General features: G+C 38.2%; 1 protein-coding gene and 1 long non-coding RNA gene across 3 annotated transcripts in view; both read left to right on the top strand.

Annotated features, from left to right (window-relative positions):
- Positions 1-5,984, top strand: part of LOC117904579 (serine/threonine-protein kinase ATM-like) — a 186,556-nt gene extending 180,572 nt beyond the window's left edge. The window contains 6 exon segments of the mRNA XM_034817257.1: positions 3,437-3,449; positions 3,452-3,567; positions 3,684-3,818; positions 3,902-3,967; positions 4,633-4,776; positions 5,806-5,984. Of these exon segments, the coding sequence (XP_034673148.1) occupies positions 3,437-3,449; positions 3,452-3,567; positions 3,684-3,818; positions 3,902-3,967; positions 4,633-4,776; positions 5,806-5,883 (552 nt within the window). The 3' untranslated portion in view covers positions 5,884-5,984.
- A 3,209-nt stretch (positions 5,985-9,193) lies between these two features.
- Positions 9,194-11,393, top strand: LOC117903974. 2 transcript variants are annotated; one of them, XR_004649554.1, is made up of 2 exons: positions 9,194-9,217; positions 10,271-11,393. It is a non-coding gene; the product is annotated as an uncharacterized LOC117903974 (long non-coding RNA). The 2 variants fall into 2 exon arrangements; XR_004649555.1 differs by lacking the exon at positions 9,194-9,217 and adding an exon at positions 9,249-10,169.
- Positions 11,394-14,736: the final 3,343 nt, after the last annotated feature.

Below are 14,736 nucleotides of genomic sequence, written 5' to 3'. Positions count from 1 at the left end.
AATGACCGAATACCTTGGCCTTGAGTTTTGTATATTATATATAGACTTTACAAGGATGCTTTACATGGAAAGCAAATAAAAAACAAATAAATTACAGCATGATTCTAGCTCTATACATGTAAACTATAATCTATCAAATAATATATGCTAACTGTACAGAATAATCAATGGAGAAATAAGGAAATATTGTGGGCTAAAATAAGGAAAGAAGGGTGGACTAAATTAAGGAAGGTGTGGACAGCAAGTGTGGGCTAAAATATGGAAGGTGTGGAGGGCTAAAATAAGGAAGGTGTGGAGGGCTAAAATAAGGAAGGTATGGACAGCAAGTGTGGGCTAAAATATGGAAGGTGTGGAGGGCTAAAATAAGGAAGGTGTGAAGGGCTAAAATAAGGAAGGTGTGGACAGCAAAGCTGTCCTTTGACAGCCCCCCTCAAATTGATGCAGGTTGATCAACAAGCATCAATTTGCTACTTAGCAAGCAATGTCGATGACGAGGGAGAGCCTTGGTGAAGATATCAGCTATTTGTAAGTCGGTGGAAATATGTGGAAGAGTGATAACACGAGCTTCAAAGGCTTCACGGATAGAGTGACAGTCCACTTCAATATGCTTTGTGCGCTCATGATAGACAGGATTGGCCGTGATCTGAATAGCGCTTGTATTATCGACATGTAGAGGTGTAGGATCGGTCTCAGAAAAATCTAACTCCGCAAGCAAACCTCGAAGCCAAATGATTTCAGAACAAGCAAGAGACATCGCCCGGTACTCAGATTCTGTAGATGACTTAGAGACTCTGTCTTGCTTCTTACTTTTCCAAGATATCAATGCATCACCTAAGAACACACACCAACCAGTGATGGAGCGACGGGTATCCGCACAACCAGCCCAATCAGCATCACTATAAGCAGCAAGGCGAGTAGAATTGCCTGCAGGGAAGAACAAGCCACGAGTAGAAGTGCCTTGAACATAGCGTATGATCCTACGAACGGCAGCCAAATGAAGATGACGAGGAGTCTGAAGGAACTGGCTGACTTGCTGTACAGCAAAAGAAATGTCCGGTCTAGTAATGGTGAGATAAACAAGGCTACCCACCAACTTCCTGTATAAACTGGGATCAGCAAGTAAAAATAGTGGAAACAAGCGCCCCACTTTAGGTCCCTTTGCGATCGGCTTCCCCGTTACCTGGTCCTGCACAACACAACCATTACCAGAAAAATTAACAGCACAATTGTTATCAACTAATTGGCCAACAGAAATAAGATTCGTGGAAAGCTGAGGAGCAAGAAACACGTCATCTTTTAGATGTGGTACGTACTCTCTTGTTAGAATCTTCTGTTCCATCCATGTTTTGGGTAGAGGCTCTAAAAACTGCTACTCACTTGATTAATCGTTTACCTTCTCAAGTCCTACATATGGAGTCTCCCTATTTCCGCTTATTTGCTAAGCAACCTAGTTATGATCACCTTCGTATTTTTGGTTGTGTATGTTTTGTTCATTTACCTCCTCATGAGCGACATAAATTATCTGCTCAATCTGTTCGATGTGCTTTCTTGGGATATAATATGTGTCAAAAGGGATTTGTTTGCTATGATCCTACATTACATCGTACACGTATTTCTAGGAATGTTATTTTCTTTGAAAATCAACATTTCTTTCTTATATCCTCTTCTACTGTGTCATCCTCTTCTACTGTGGTCCTTCCCTCCTTTGAGCAACAGTTCTCAGATCTTCATCCAGTCAGTTCTCGCTTTCAACCAGGTATTGTGTATACGAGACGCTCCCGCCCACAGTCTCTTTCAGTGGCTCACCCGATATCTGATCCTACCACGCTCCAGATGCAGTCAGTTGCAGCACCTTCAGTACGTCGCTCTTCTCGAGTGTCTGTACCTCCGAATAGGTATGGATTTCCCTCTTCCAGTTCTGGCAATTCTATTTCAGCCCTTACTGCTGCATTGTCCAAATTTGATATTCCCACATGCTACTCACATGCTGCTAAGCATGATTGTTGGCGACAAGCTATGCAGGAAGAAATTGCCGCTCTAGAGGCCAATCACACTTGGGACATTGAGCCCTGTCCTCCCACTATTGTTCCTCTGGGTTGCAAATGGGTTTACTCAGTCAAGGTCCGATCTGATGGAAGTTTGGATCGTTACAAAGCTCGGCTTGTTGCACTTGGGAATAATCAGGAATATGGTGTCAATTATGAAGAGACCTTTGCTCCTGTGGCTAAAATATGGAAGGTGTGGAGGGCTAAAATAAGGAAGGTGTGAAGGGCTAAAATAAGGAAGGTGTGGACAGCAAAGCTGTCCTTTGACAAGAAGAACACTTCCCAAGGCACGTGCAGGGATTGGAGTTGAGGAAAAATAGCCGGAGGACGTCGGAAAAGCTGATCGGAGGGCTCGCGGAGGCAAAAAGACCCCAAAAGAGGCACGTGCAGGGCTTGGATGGCAGAAACAGGTACGTAGGGTGGCTGGTCGGCGTCAGGCGAGCTTGGAGTAGGAAGCGCGTCGCCGGAAAGTGGCTCACGCGCCCTCACGCGCCGGCGCGTGAGATGCAGTCGCCGGCCGGAAAAACGCGCGTGGGAGGCGCGTGGATGGTTTTTTGGCTCCGGTGTTTTTGGAAAAGTTGTAGATCTCTTCCAGACGCTCCTTGTGGTGTGAAAAAAACCGTCGCCGGAAAAGTTCGCCGGAAAAGTTCGCCGGCGGTGAATGTTTTTCTGACGACGATTCGACCGACCGGAAAGCGTTTTCCCCCTTGGCTCTGAGAACAGGGACTGATGACCGGAATGAGAGATGGTCGGATTGAGAGATGGCCAGAGAGATTTGGCCGGAATGAATGATGGCCTGAATACGAGGTGGCCAGAAGGGATTAGGGTTTCAGAAAACTGGCTCTGATACCATGAAGAATTTCTGAATTCCTTTATTGATTCTTTAGGTACACACCATACACATATATATACACAACTGACTGAATAAGAAAAAATCAATCTAGCTTGATTCTCTCCTAAAATTAGGAAACTGAATCATCCTAAATGATCTCTCCTTCTTTATTCCTAAAATACTTTCCTAAATTAAAAAACCCTAACTTTGAATGCCAAATTTCAACAGTATACTTAAGGAGCCCTAATCAATGCTAAAGTGAGTTTTAAATCTGCACCAACAATACAACGAAAAAGAAGGGTATTGCAACATATCCCTTGTGTGCTCACTTACTACTTTGCACTTCCTTCTACTTCTTCACATTCTCTATTTGAGCATCCAAGATGTACCAACCCCATTAGAGTTACAAATTTTTTAGGGACATTCAAGATGCCATATTAAGATCAAACAGGTTTCATCGTCCACTTGTTAACCGTAAAAAATACATCTTCTGAAATTATGTGATGACTGAGACTGATTCTCTTATGATAGTTTATGACACTGATGTATATGACTTCAGGTGGGATACATTGTTGACTTGGAGATCGACATTCCATGAATATACTTATTGATCAAGCCACTGCCGAAGTTGTTCACATAGATCTTGGTGTTGCCTTTGAACAAGGCCTGATGCTCAAAACACCAGAGAGGGTTTGTTTATTTTAATCCTAGATTCTTTTTCACGGAAGCCTAATTTTCTTGGGTTAGATATTGTTGAAACCAGATTCTCTTCATTTTTCATGTGTTGTCTTAACCATCTTTGGCAGGTTCCATTTAGGCTGACAAGAGACATAATAGATGGAATGGGAGTTACTGGGGTAGAGGGGGTTTTCAGAAGATGTTGTGAGGAAACTCTTTCTGTCATGCGAACAAATAAAGAAGCACTGCTAACCATTGTTGAAGTATGATTTTTCAGAATGATTTCCTAATTCATAAGTAAATAAAACTCAATTCTATTCACTGATAATATGTGAACTCTATACAGGTTTTTATCCATGATCCCCTATATAAGTGGGCTCTCTCTCCACTGAAGGCTTTGCAGCGTCAAAAGGTATTTCAAAAGTTTTATGATTTTCTCTTCCATTATAAGAAAATACAATGTGAGCAGCACCTGTTTGCCCTTCCCAGAAAGAGGGAGGGAGGAGAGATCACCAAGATTGAAAATAACAACAATAAATAGAGAAGATATTTGTCTACTTACAGTGCACCTATGGTATGGTAGATGAACTTTGCAATTGAAATTTAATGATACCCTAACAATAAAAAAAGGCTGCAGTGTATGATTCATGACAACCACCAAAATTTAGTGTAAGTGTGTTCCTGTCATGCAATGTTTCTGCTTTTGGGTCACCAATACTACTGTTCATCCTTAATGCTGATATGTATTTACAATTGACAGCTATTATGATAATATTATTATATAACTACAAAGTCATTCCGAGTAGCTTTCACCTTTTTATTCTCCCTTTTCTATCTATTTACCTTGTCGGTAGTCAAATAATATTGATGCAGAAATGCATGTATCGACACATTTTGCATTAGTTTCATGAATCCCGGTTTCAAGTTACTCCAGCCTTATTTTACCTCTGTAGCTTCTGAACTCCTCTCTAGTTTGCTTTACAATTAGTCCCCATGGGATGCATGATGTGCATTAATGTGTGTTTCCAGCATGTTAAATATTGTTGTTTATGCAGCATTGTTCTTTCCCCTTGATAGGAAACTGATGATGATTTGGAGACTAGCTTGGAAGACTCGGAAGAGGAATATGAAGGGAACAAAGATGCTGCACGAGCACTGTTGCGTGTCAAACAAAAACTTGACGGATATGAAGAGGGTGAAATGAGAAGTGTGCATGGGCAGGTAATTTTTCCAGTATCGATACCACATGCATCTACTTGGATTATGTGGGAGTAAGAGGGTGTTTAATAAATCAACTTAATGACTTAATGACCTAATTTAAATTTTTAAGCATGTTTGCTAAAGTAACTTAATATTGTAAGTTAAAGTTCAAAATGATTTTAATAAATCAATTTAATGACTTAATAACATAAGCATAATTTAACATAAATTCACTTTAAGTCATTAAGTATTAAGGTTTACCAAACAGTCCAAGTCTCAGTAATTTTCTTTCTTTTCCATGTTGGTGCATAAGTTTGTTGTGCCATAACATCACCTTCAAAAGTTTTTGAAATCAGTTACTCAACATGAGCCATTGAAATCGTTGTGCAACAAGATGATAAATATCACTGCCTTTTGATTCTGGTGAGGCAGCTTTATGAAATCTTACACCATAAATAGCCTGCAGGGGCAATGAATCGGAAATGTCATTTACTATGGTGAATAACTAGCTCTGCCTCACTGGCACCGTTGTAATTGAATCTTAAGGAGCAATTGCATTGAGCCTAATGATAACTTGAATGCATAATCACACTTCTGCTGCTAATTATGCTGCCAGTGATGATAACTTTTCATATATCATATATTCTGGAAAAGCTATCTTATGTTGCACTTTCATGGCTTTTCAGTATGGGCCGATTAGTCTTGATATTTTTAGTAAAATAATGTACACAAGGTTGATACCAGAAGTCTATCGCACTTTGGTTACTTCCGAGTAAATTAGATATTTCAAGTCAAAGAATTAGACCTTTTTAAAGGTTTGGTCACTCGGCTCCAGGATTTTTATTTTCTTCTGTAATTCTTCCCCCCAAAAAAAAGTGTAGTTCCGGGGAAGCAAGCTTTAGAGAATCTTGCAGAGATAGAATGCAGTTTGTCCTAGAAACTCGGCAAGAATATTAAATGTACTAATACTAGCAGGAACTTGAGAACCCAATTTTTTGTTTTTGTTCTGTTCTTTCTCACAATATGATTAACCTGAAATTTTATTTGTAGGTTCGACAACTGATACAAGATGCCATCGATCCTGATCGTTTGTGCCGAATGTTTCCTGGATGGGGTGCTTGGTTGTGATGATAGTTGATCAACGTCTTAGCCCTACCGCCACCCAATAATCTTGTATAGGCGGCCTTTTGGTTAATTTCCATGTGAAAACTGAGGTAATAAGACTTATGTATTGGTGCGGTTGATGCCAGTATGCTTGCAACCTTGTTTGTTAACCACCCTTTTGAAGAGGCATGCTCTACTTCTGTAAATATAACAGTTATCTTCGCCACCCTCTGGTTTTGTTTTTCCTATTGCTGTAAGTGGGACTGACGCCATGGCCTTTTTTTGAGTACTTGCACGGATCAATCAGGGTATGATGCCTTACTAGGGAATCATTATTGTTCTTACTAAATGAATTGCATTTATGCCTGGCTATGGAATTCCAACATAAAAGGAATTTTAACCAATCCACTATTTCCGTAATCAAATCTTCGAGATCCGCATCATGCGACCACTTTCAGTACAAACAAATTTAAGGGGGCTCAGACGATCCAAAACACCACTACTGATGAATTGATGAATGGGAACCTAATCGAAAAGCTGATATTCTAATCAATGTCGTGAAGCAAACGCCGAATGTCTTTTATTATTTAAAGGAGATGCCAGCATGCCACAAATTGGATGAGTACGTTGCTTTGATTGATTTCTCTGCTGCCCCCAACTGGCCCTGTGATGCATTAACAAACAAAGGATGAACTCCACTTTAAAAGAGACATGGCATGCTATGGAAAAAAATCCAGTTTATTAGTCTTCTTGTCGGGATAGGAATCGAGAAAATTCCAAGTATGAAATTCTTCCAAAAAAAAAAAATTAAAGGTAATAAAGCTTAAAAATGGTTCGAAAATGTCTACTCTTTGGATTAATTTTTGTGTTTTATTGATGTGATTCTCTGATTCTCTTTACCATTTTCTGAAGTCTTAAATCTGAAAAAAGTTTATCGGATATAGCTTTTCGTCTCCCTTTAATGTGTATGGTATAAAGTATTTAGCTTTTCATCTCCTTTAAAGGTCATTGAGTGAGGATACAAAGAATTAGATGATAATATAAAAGAATTAGATATAAATGTAATTAATCGTATTTATTTGTATGAATCCGATCCATACTGCAGCCGACCTTGTTTGCCTAACATCATCTGGTGTTCTCTCCTAGAAAGGCGGACAGGTATACCCTGTCAATAAGAATGCGTAAAGGATTTGAGAGCATCTACAGCAGGATACAGAAAAATATATTTTTATTTCACGGATGAAGCCAATCTAGAAAAAGTCAAAAACGAAGGCTCACACGCGTTGAACACCGGGTGAATGCGCCTCTTGGTTCAAGTTCGCTAGATAATGCTGTAACCAGTTCAACCTTGACATGCACAGGAGGTAGGAGGTTACAAATGATAAGGACCAGGACCAGGACCAACCACGGCCACGTAGTGGCCTCGTCATGAGCCATTTAACCCCACCATCCTTTACATTTTCTAATCAATGTTTGGCAATTGTAAATGTAATTTTGGAATATATATATATATATATATAATAATTAAAATTTTATCTTTAAATTTGTGATCATTGATACTTAAAATTATATGTAAATTTGAAAATAACTTTTCCATGAGGCTATTTATAGAACCGCATTTGGTCAAAAGTGGGAGAAAGGACATATTACTGTTGTAATAAACAAAAGGGGATGGGATTCCCACCACTATCTGCTCGCATGTGTCATATGTCTCTGTATATAAACCAACGGCTCAAACACAACCAAGGGGTGCACCGCCCATCGGAAGGAGTATGAGACCGAGGCGGTTCCCTCTGTTTTATGAATTTAATCCATAACCACCGTCTCTCTGCCCTTTCATCTTCTCTCTTCCCCAAGTAACATTTCTCATACAAATACTCCTTATCTTTCTCCTTTCTCAACCAACGCATTCTCTTATATTCTACGTCAACCTTCCTATGAGCTACAAATCTATTTCAACTCAACTTCCTTCCAAAGATGTCTTCTCCAAATTTTCCTCGCCTATTCTTCCAATTTTTTGAATGTTTGATTGTTAGGATTTTCGCCTTATAGTTTTCTCCAGCGTCAATTCAGCTGCTGTTTTTCATTTCCTTCATGGAGACTATGGCGGTGGAGCCCTGGGATGTGATGTATCATACTGCAAATCACGGTGATGAAGCATCTGTATCGGATTGCGAAAGCGGCACTACCCATAATGAGCACATTCATGGCTGGTGAGATTGGATGAAGATGAAAACTGCACCGCATTATCGAGAAAGCATTCGTTTCTGGCTTGGGTCCCCTTCGACAGCACACGTCGGTTGTGGACATCCATAGAAATAGGTACGCCAGTGTTATCTCCCAAGCCCGGATGCAATCGTTTAGGATTTTCGGGCGCGCGGTGGAGAAGAAGTGTGGGGGCAATGCTAATGTGAAATTCGGGTGGTATGCTGCATCGAAGGATGAGATTGTAGAATCATCTCTCATGGTTTTAGCCACAGCAATGGGTTATATGGCTGCGGGGTCTATCTATATCCGCCATCATTCTTCCATTGAAAGGTAATCAATCTTGGATTTCTCTGATAATTGTAGATAGAATTGATTGAGAAATGGGTCTTTGATTAATTGCAATCAAGGCTTTTTATTGGTTTTGGCTTTTTATCCTGATAGAGATTTGTTCTCTTGTTCGTTTCTTGCAGTATGAAATCGTGTGTTGTTGATGAGGATGGTCTAGACATCTGTTACTTTGCCGAGTAATTTTGGGGAAAATGGAGGTCGTGCATCCAGGGTCTCAACAGTATCATCCGAGTTCTGAAGACTTCGATTCAGGTGTTGACAATCTTCCAGCTCCTAAGAAGTATATTGTGTGGAGCACCCACATGAATACCCATATTTTGCCAGAATATGCTGTAACCTTCAGAGCTCCTCCTTGCTTGAAAGTGAGCAATTGTATAATACTTGCCTTTTTTGTTTCCATTTCGTGTTCAAGTCATGATTGCACGAAGCTGTACTAATTCGATTTGCGCTTTAATTTGACTAGGATTCCTCAATACGCAAGGTTCCTTGAAGAAACCAACTTCCCCTTGGATGCCTTTTACAACTCTAATATCTGTGCTTTCCAAGTTCTTACCTCCTCAATCCGTTAACTTGATTGCCAAGCATCACCGTGATCATAGAGTAAGTAGTTTCCAAGTTGCATTTGATCTATGGTGGCACTATAAGAATGTCTTGCACTTTGTTGTATTCTGTTTTTTAACATTCATTCCTCCAAATTTGTACTCCAGGAGAATAAGATCCCACGACATGAGCTGATTCGACTAGTGAGACAAATAGCGGGGGATAAGTTGCTCACAGTGTCATCAAATCCCATAGAGCCAAGGTGGTGGAATAGATGTTCTTTTATCTTCTGAGTTGTGAAGAAATATTGTTCTCCTGTTTGGTGATTGTAGATCACACTGGATACTCAATTGATTTTGAATGGGTTTTATTGTTACCGTTCCTCTACTTCAACTGTGATAGTTCTTTTAGTCGAGGGTTTGTTTTGGATTAATAATGGTGTTTCAAAACTTGTTAAACATTGAACGCATAATAGGACTTAAAATAGATGCAATGAGACACTGCAACCTACAACAAGGATATTTCAATTTTGGCATGTCAGGTAATGACACCATGCCAAAAAAAACCCAAAATCCATGTCAGTTTTCCTGTACATGGCCTCAAATTGAAATTTCGAGTCATTTGCCTTGTGACATATGCCCACAGTCTTAACAATGAAGTACTAGTGTTTCATAATAATCTGTTGAGGGGATCTGGAGTGAAAATCTTAAATTTGAACTGTAATTTGTCTTTCTTAGGATAACCATAGGCATGGCAGTATTCCAAGATTGTATTTTACTTTCTTTTTTTTTTTTCCCTGAGGATGGAGATTCCTGCTTCTATGACTATCTGTTATTAGAGTTCACTTGTTATCTGGATTCAGAATTCACTCATTATATTTTGGCTAGTAACTGAGAAAGCAGTTATTCTCATCATGCATTATTATGTCCCTTGGGGTTTATTACAAAAAGTTTCAATGGTATCTGTTATCAGAATTCACTTGTCTAGGCTGATAGAGTGCTACTTTGCTTGAAAAAAAATAAAATAAAATTATTTCCAAGCTTTGATTTCTCCTCATCTACTATATGTCATATTTGTTGTTACCTTGCTTTAGTGAAGTGGACTCCCTGCAACCTAATTGCATGGGAAAAACCCCATTGGAGCTACTATAGAATCCTTGCTATTGCATATAGCAGTTATATTTTCTTAGAACTCCACGAATTCCTGGTTTTGAAGTCTGTCCTCTTTTCAGGTTGATTGTCTCTTGGTTTTTCATATCTTCAAGTTTCTATGAAGAAATCTGGTGGTAATGACAATTGTGTTTTCCATTATGCAGCAACTTAATTCAACTAATGGTTCTCACCAGAGGAAGGCTCAAAATGGTGCCAGGAATAGAATGGACAGCATTCAGCAACCTGGCAGTAGCATTGAATCAATTTATCTCGAATGAGCTCTAGTGTAAAGTTGCAAGTTGCAATGGCAAAGCGACATGAGAAGGCAGATGGAACCTTATCTGTATGGAACTGACATATACCATGAGCTAACTTGAAGCTAACTCGACCACACACCGATGGGAACAGACGCAACGGATGCCTGAGGCTTGAGTTTGGTATGTAGTGTTAGTAGTGTTTTAACATAGGGAATCAATATTTTTACACATCTTTAACACCGTTGTCCTTGTAAAAAAAAAAGGGTTTTCAAAGTAAATGCTTTCGCTGTTTCAGGAATAAGATGTCTCTACTACTATATCTAGAGCCAAATCTTTTTGAAGATGGAAATGGCCTGCTGATTCTAGACATGCACCATTCAAATTCTTTTCTTCTAGACATTTTCCCGATGAGTCTAGAATGTTGGAAGCAGCTATTTTGTAGTGTTGGTCATATTATCATACCCAAGCATTTGCCTTATGAGCTTCCTCTTCCTTCCTCCCAAGAAAATGGATCTCCATTAAGCCGAAGGAGACCTGGGAAAAAAAAAAGGGAGAAAAGGCCCCCTAATTTGGAGAGGATGGATTTGTAGTGTTTTTTTTCCCTCTCTTTTCTGCCTTGCAAACAAAGAAATATAAACAATGGCAACTACCCATAGGTGGAGACCCAATCAAGCCTTGGGAGGAAAGAAAAGAAAAAACAAAGATGGTTATGGTGTGGAAATGGCATACTATTTACGCGTTGGCTTTTGGCGGCGTTACCAACTTTGGCATAGACGGCCGATCACAAATTGACTATGTGGAATGACCAACTACATTCGCTTTCCAATTATTGTGATAGTTCCTTGAACTTGGCCCGGTTATTTTGTACAGCCCAATTGTGTAATAATGGGCTTAGTTTTCAGGGCTTCTGGATTCTGGGCATTGTAAACTCAAGCCACTCACATGCCTAATGATTTTTCATAGCTGGAATATTGTTTGTTCTATCATATGGGCCATGGGCCATGGGCCATCTTTTTGCCATGGCCAACTTCTTCACTGTGCAGCTCAATGGGCCATCTGCCAAAACCCCATCCCATTCACAAAAGGATTCTTAAGCATTCAAGGCTTCAGAGTCTATTTGAATTGCCCTTTTGGAGATAAAATCTGTCTTTTGACTTCTTCAAAGTAATAAAATAAAAAATGAGATCCATCAGTCAATCCCATTTAATTATTCTGGAGTTTTTTTTTTTTTATATATATATAGCTAGGTCAACGTCTCTAAGATCTTATGGGCCTGATAATGATGATGCCATGTAAGATTTATCCTTTCATACAAAAAAAAAAGGGTTTTTTTTCTAAATATCATAAGCCACAAGCATCCGGTGAGATTTTGAGAGAAATATTGTGCTATCCCGTACCCTAAGATTTCGAAACAATTTTCTGTCCATGGGTCACTTCTTGCTGATATTCGTCGTTTTCCTTTATGCACTTCTCGCGGTAGACTAGTGGATTGCCTCATTTTTGCCCAGCCGATCTGGGCAGTTCGTCCGGGCAGCCCCCATATACCTTATATCTTACGGATCCTGGAGCGAGCCGTAGGAAGTCCTTGCCACCGTTCCGATTCTTTTCAAGTTATATGGTATAACGACTTGATCTCTACTATGTAAATATTATCCACTCTAAACATAATGAATCATCATAACTTTAAAATGTGTTTATAAGGTTAAAAGGAATTCATATATATATAATACTAAAAACTTTTTCTCTTATTGAATGTAGGATATCACAATTACCTTTCATACAAACACAATGTCCTTAATCGAGTACAGATAGCCACCTCTTACAAGATAAAACAAACTTCCACACTCAATCAATGATCAACTTTAATAACATTTATATCAATTCATTCTCAATCATGTAGATATTATCCATTTTAAGTTCAATATACCCTTACAACCATGGGATAAATAACAAACCCTATAAAACAAAAGTGAACACACTTTAAAAAGGATCTAACATGTTTTTCTCTAATATAAGATTTTCACTCCAAGCCCTAATTCATTAGGATGTATGCATCTATCTTCCTAGGGATACTATATTTAAACAACGAAAGTATTTTAAATATGAATGTATGTGATTAAAACATCACCTTTGATCTTAATGTTATCAAATCAATTTCAATCAATAAAACGGATGATGTTGATGTCAAATATCTCCTGATTTTTCACTCGATGACACACCCTCTTAGACCTTGGCACTAGAAAATTGTGGAATTCTCTCTATGGGAATGAAGATTATGGCTTTCTCTCTCGAAGATGAAATGAATGAAATGTCTAACCCTAAACCTTTAAGGGTTTTATATAGAATTGTTTATAAGCTTAAGTGATTAAGTCCATTTTGAACTTGTGTTGCTCAATCTAAACCCCTAGGTCATAATTAATTAATTAGTCCTATTGAATTCTAATTAATTAAGTAGTCCAATTTAGAAAAATCATTCATAAGCTCTTGTGCAATATCTCATATTTACTCAAATGCCCTTATGCACACATACAAATGAAGAACTCATGTATCCATCAAATAATGTGTCACCAATAAATGTGAACTTGAGTGAAAACATTAAGACTTACAAGAAAATATTGGCTCCCTTTAAATCCAATTATAAAATTAACTCAATATCTCATTACAAAAAGTCAACTACACTCTAGTATCTTATAGGTATTAAATCAAGATAGAAAGCTTAGGGTTGGTAACTTAGTAACCATTACATGCAAGTTTCATATAAATTAGTATTCGTAATCTAACAAAGTAAATGCTATCAACTTCTAAAGGTCAGTTCTACTATCCTTGAGTCACAGATCATTTTATTATGTAATCAACTGATACTCTATCACAATAAAGAAATTACTACAACCACAAATTTCATAATCACATATCCTTAGAATCATCCAATAGGACACACAACTTCAAACCCATAAGATATCATAGGGCCTATATTGAGAATACTTGTTCTCATTTATCTTAGTCAACAATGACTCAATCCTTAAGGAATATATGACATCAAAATTTCACCCATAATTTAAAACCACTAAAAACTTCAAATTAGCTCAATATTCTCTCAAATTTGAGAGTTTATGCAACATAATAGCTTGGTGAAACTATGATTATTCAATAGTTAATGACATGACTCACCATAGGTTATATCCAATGTGTAACCATACACACTAGTTGACTCACCATGGGAAAATCATCCTGATAACCAAAACAAGTCATCCCTTTAATTATGAGATAGCATACTACAACCTTAAATCAATTGTCTAAGTTCATAAACCAGTTATGAATGAGTCATCAACTTGAAAATGATATAAGACTTGGATTTTCCATACAACTCCTAATACAGTTAAGTCATGTACAATGCAAGTGATACAAGTTTGAATGTTCAACATACATCATGCATGAATAGCATTAGTGAATGAAGAACCAAAATCATAATACAAATATTAATGAAATCCATTTATTGTTACATCGTCTTATGCTTTTAAGATCTTTATTCTAACAATCACTTACTAACCCTTAAAGTATGTTGGAAATACATTTGTGTGAAACCAAGGTTTTGTTAATCTTGATTTTGATGATAACAAAACAAGGTTTAGAACTAATGATCATATTTTAAGTGTGATTAGGCAAGACGATTTCCAAAGTGGCAATCACAAAGACAAATCAAGCCAAGGAGAAATCATGAAGAAGAAAACCACCTCAAAGAGAAGAGTTTTTCAAGACTTAAGCTTCATAAGATCTCTTTGTAAGGTTGTTGGTGCACTAGGACTTTCATGTATTTCATTTTTTATTTTTGCACCAAAATCATCCAAGAGTAATATTGTTTTAAATATCTTAAGAATTGGATGATTTCATGTTTTCAACTAAAATTTTGTGTTAAATGATTTTCAAACTTGTGTTAAAAGGTTTTAAGTTTAAAAAGGTTAGGTGTTGAGCCAAAAAATGACTCAACTGGTTCAACTAGTCAACCGGTTGTGCTCGTCCGGTCGAGGACCAGTTGAGGGAGGCAAAAAAGTTTCTCTCTCTCCCAGTGGCCTTCTCTTCTTGGTCAAGGTTGAACCTCAACCGGTTGAGGTCCGGTCGAGGTCCGGTTGAGGCCCAACGGTCACCTGCCAAGCATTAAATGCTAACGGCTAGTCAACCGGTCGACCCCTAGCTCGACCGATCGAACCCCAAACGGCTAGTTTGGCTTTTTTTTCTATAAAAAGGTTTCAATCTTCATTGTTTCAAGAGTTTAACCTTCCCAAATCTTTCTTGATTATATTTGAGCCTTTGAAGAGTATTTTTGAGTGCACCATTATTTCAAAACTTGCATATCTTTAGTGCACCATTCAATCTTA

Source organism: Vitis riparia, chromosome 17, assembly GCF_004353265.1.
Source record: "Vitis riparia cultivar Riparia Gloire de Montpellier isolate 1030 chromosome 17, EGFV_Vit.rip_1.0, whole genome shotgun sequence".
NCBI lineage: Eukaryota > Viridiplantae > Streptophyta > Magnoliopsida > Vitales > Vitaceae > Vitis > Vitis riparia.
This window is presented reverse-complemented; position numbering and strand designations above follow the sequence as displayed.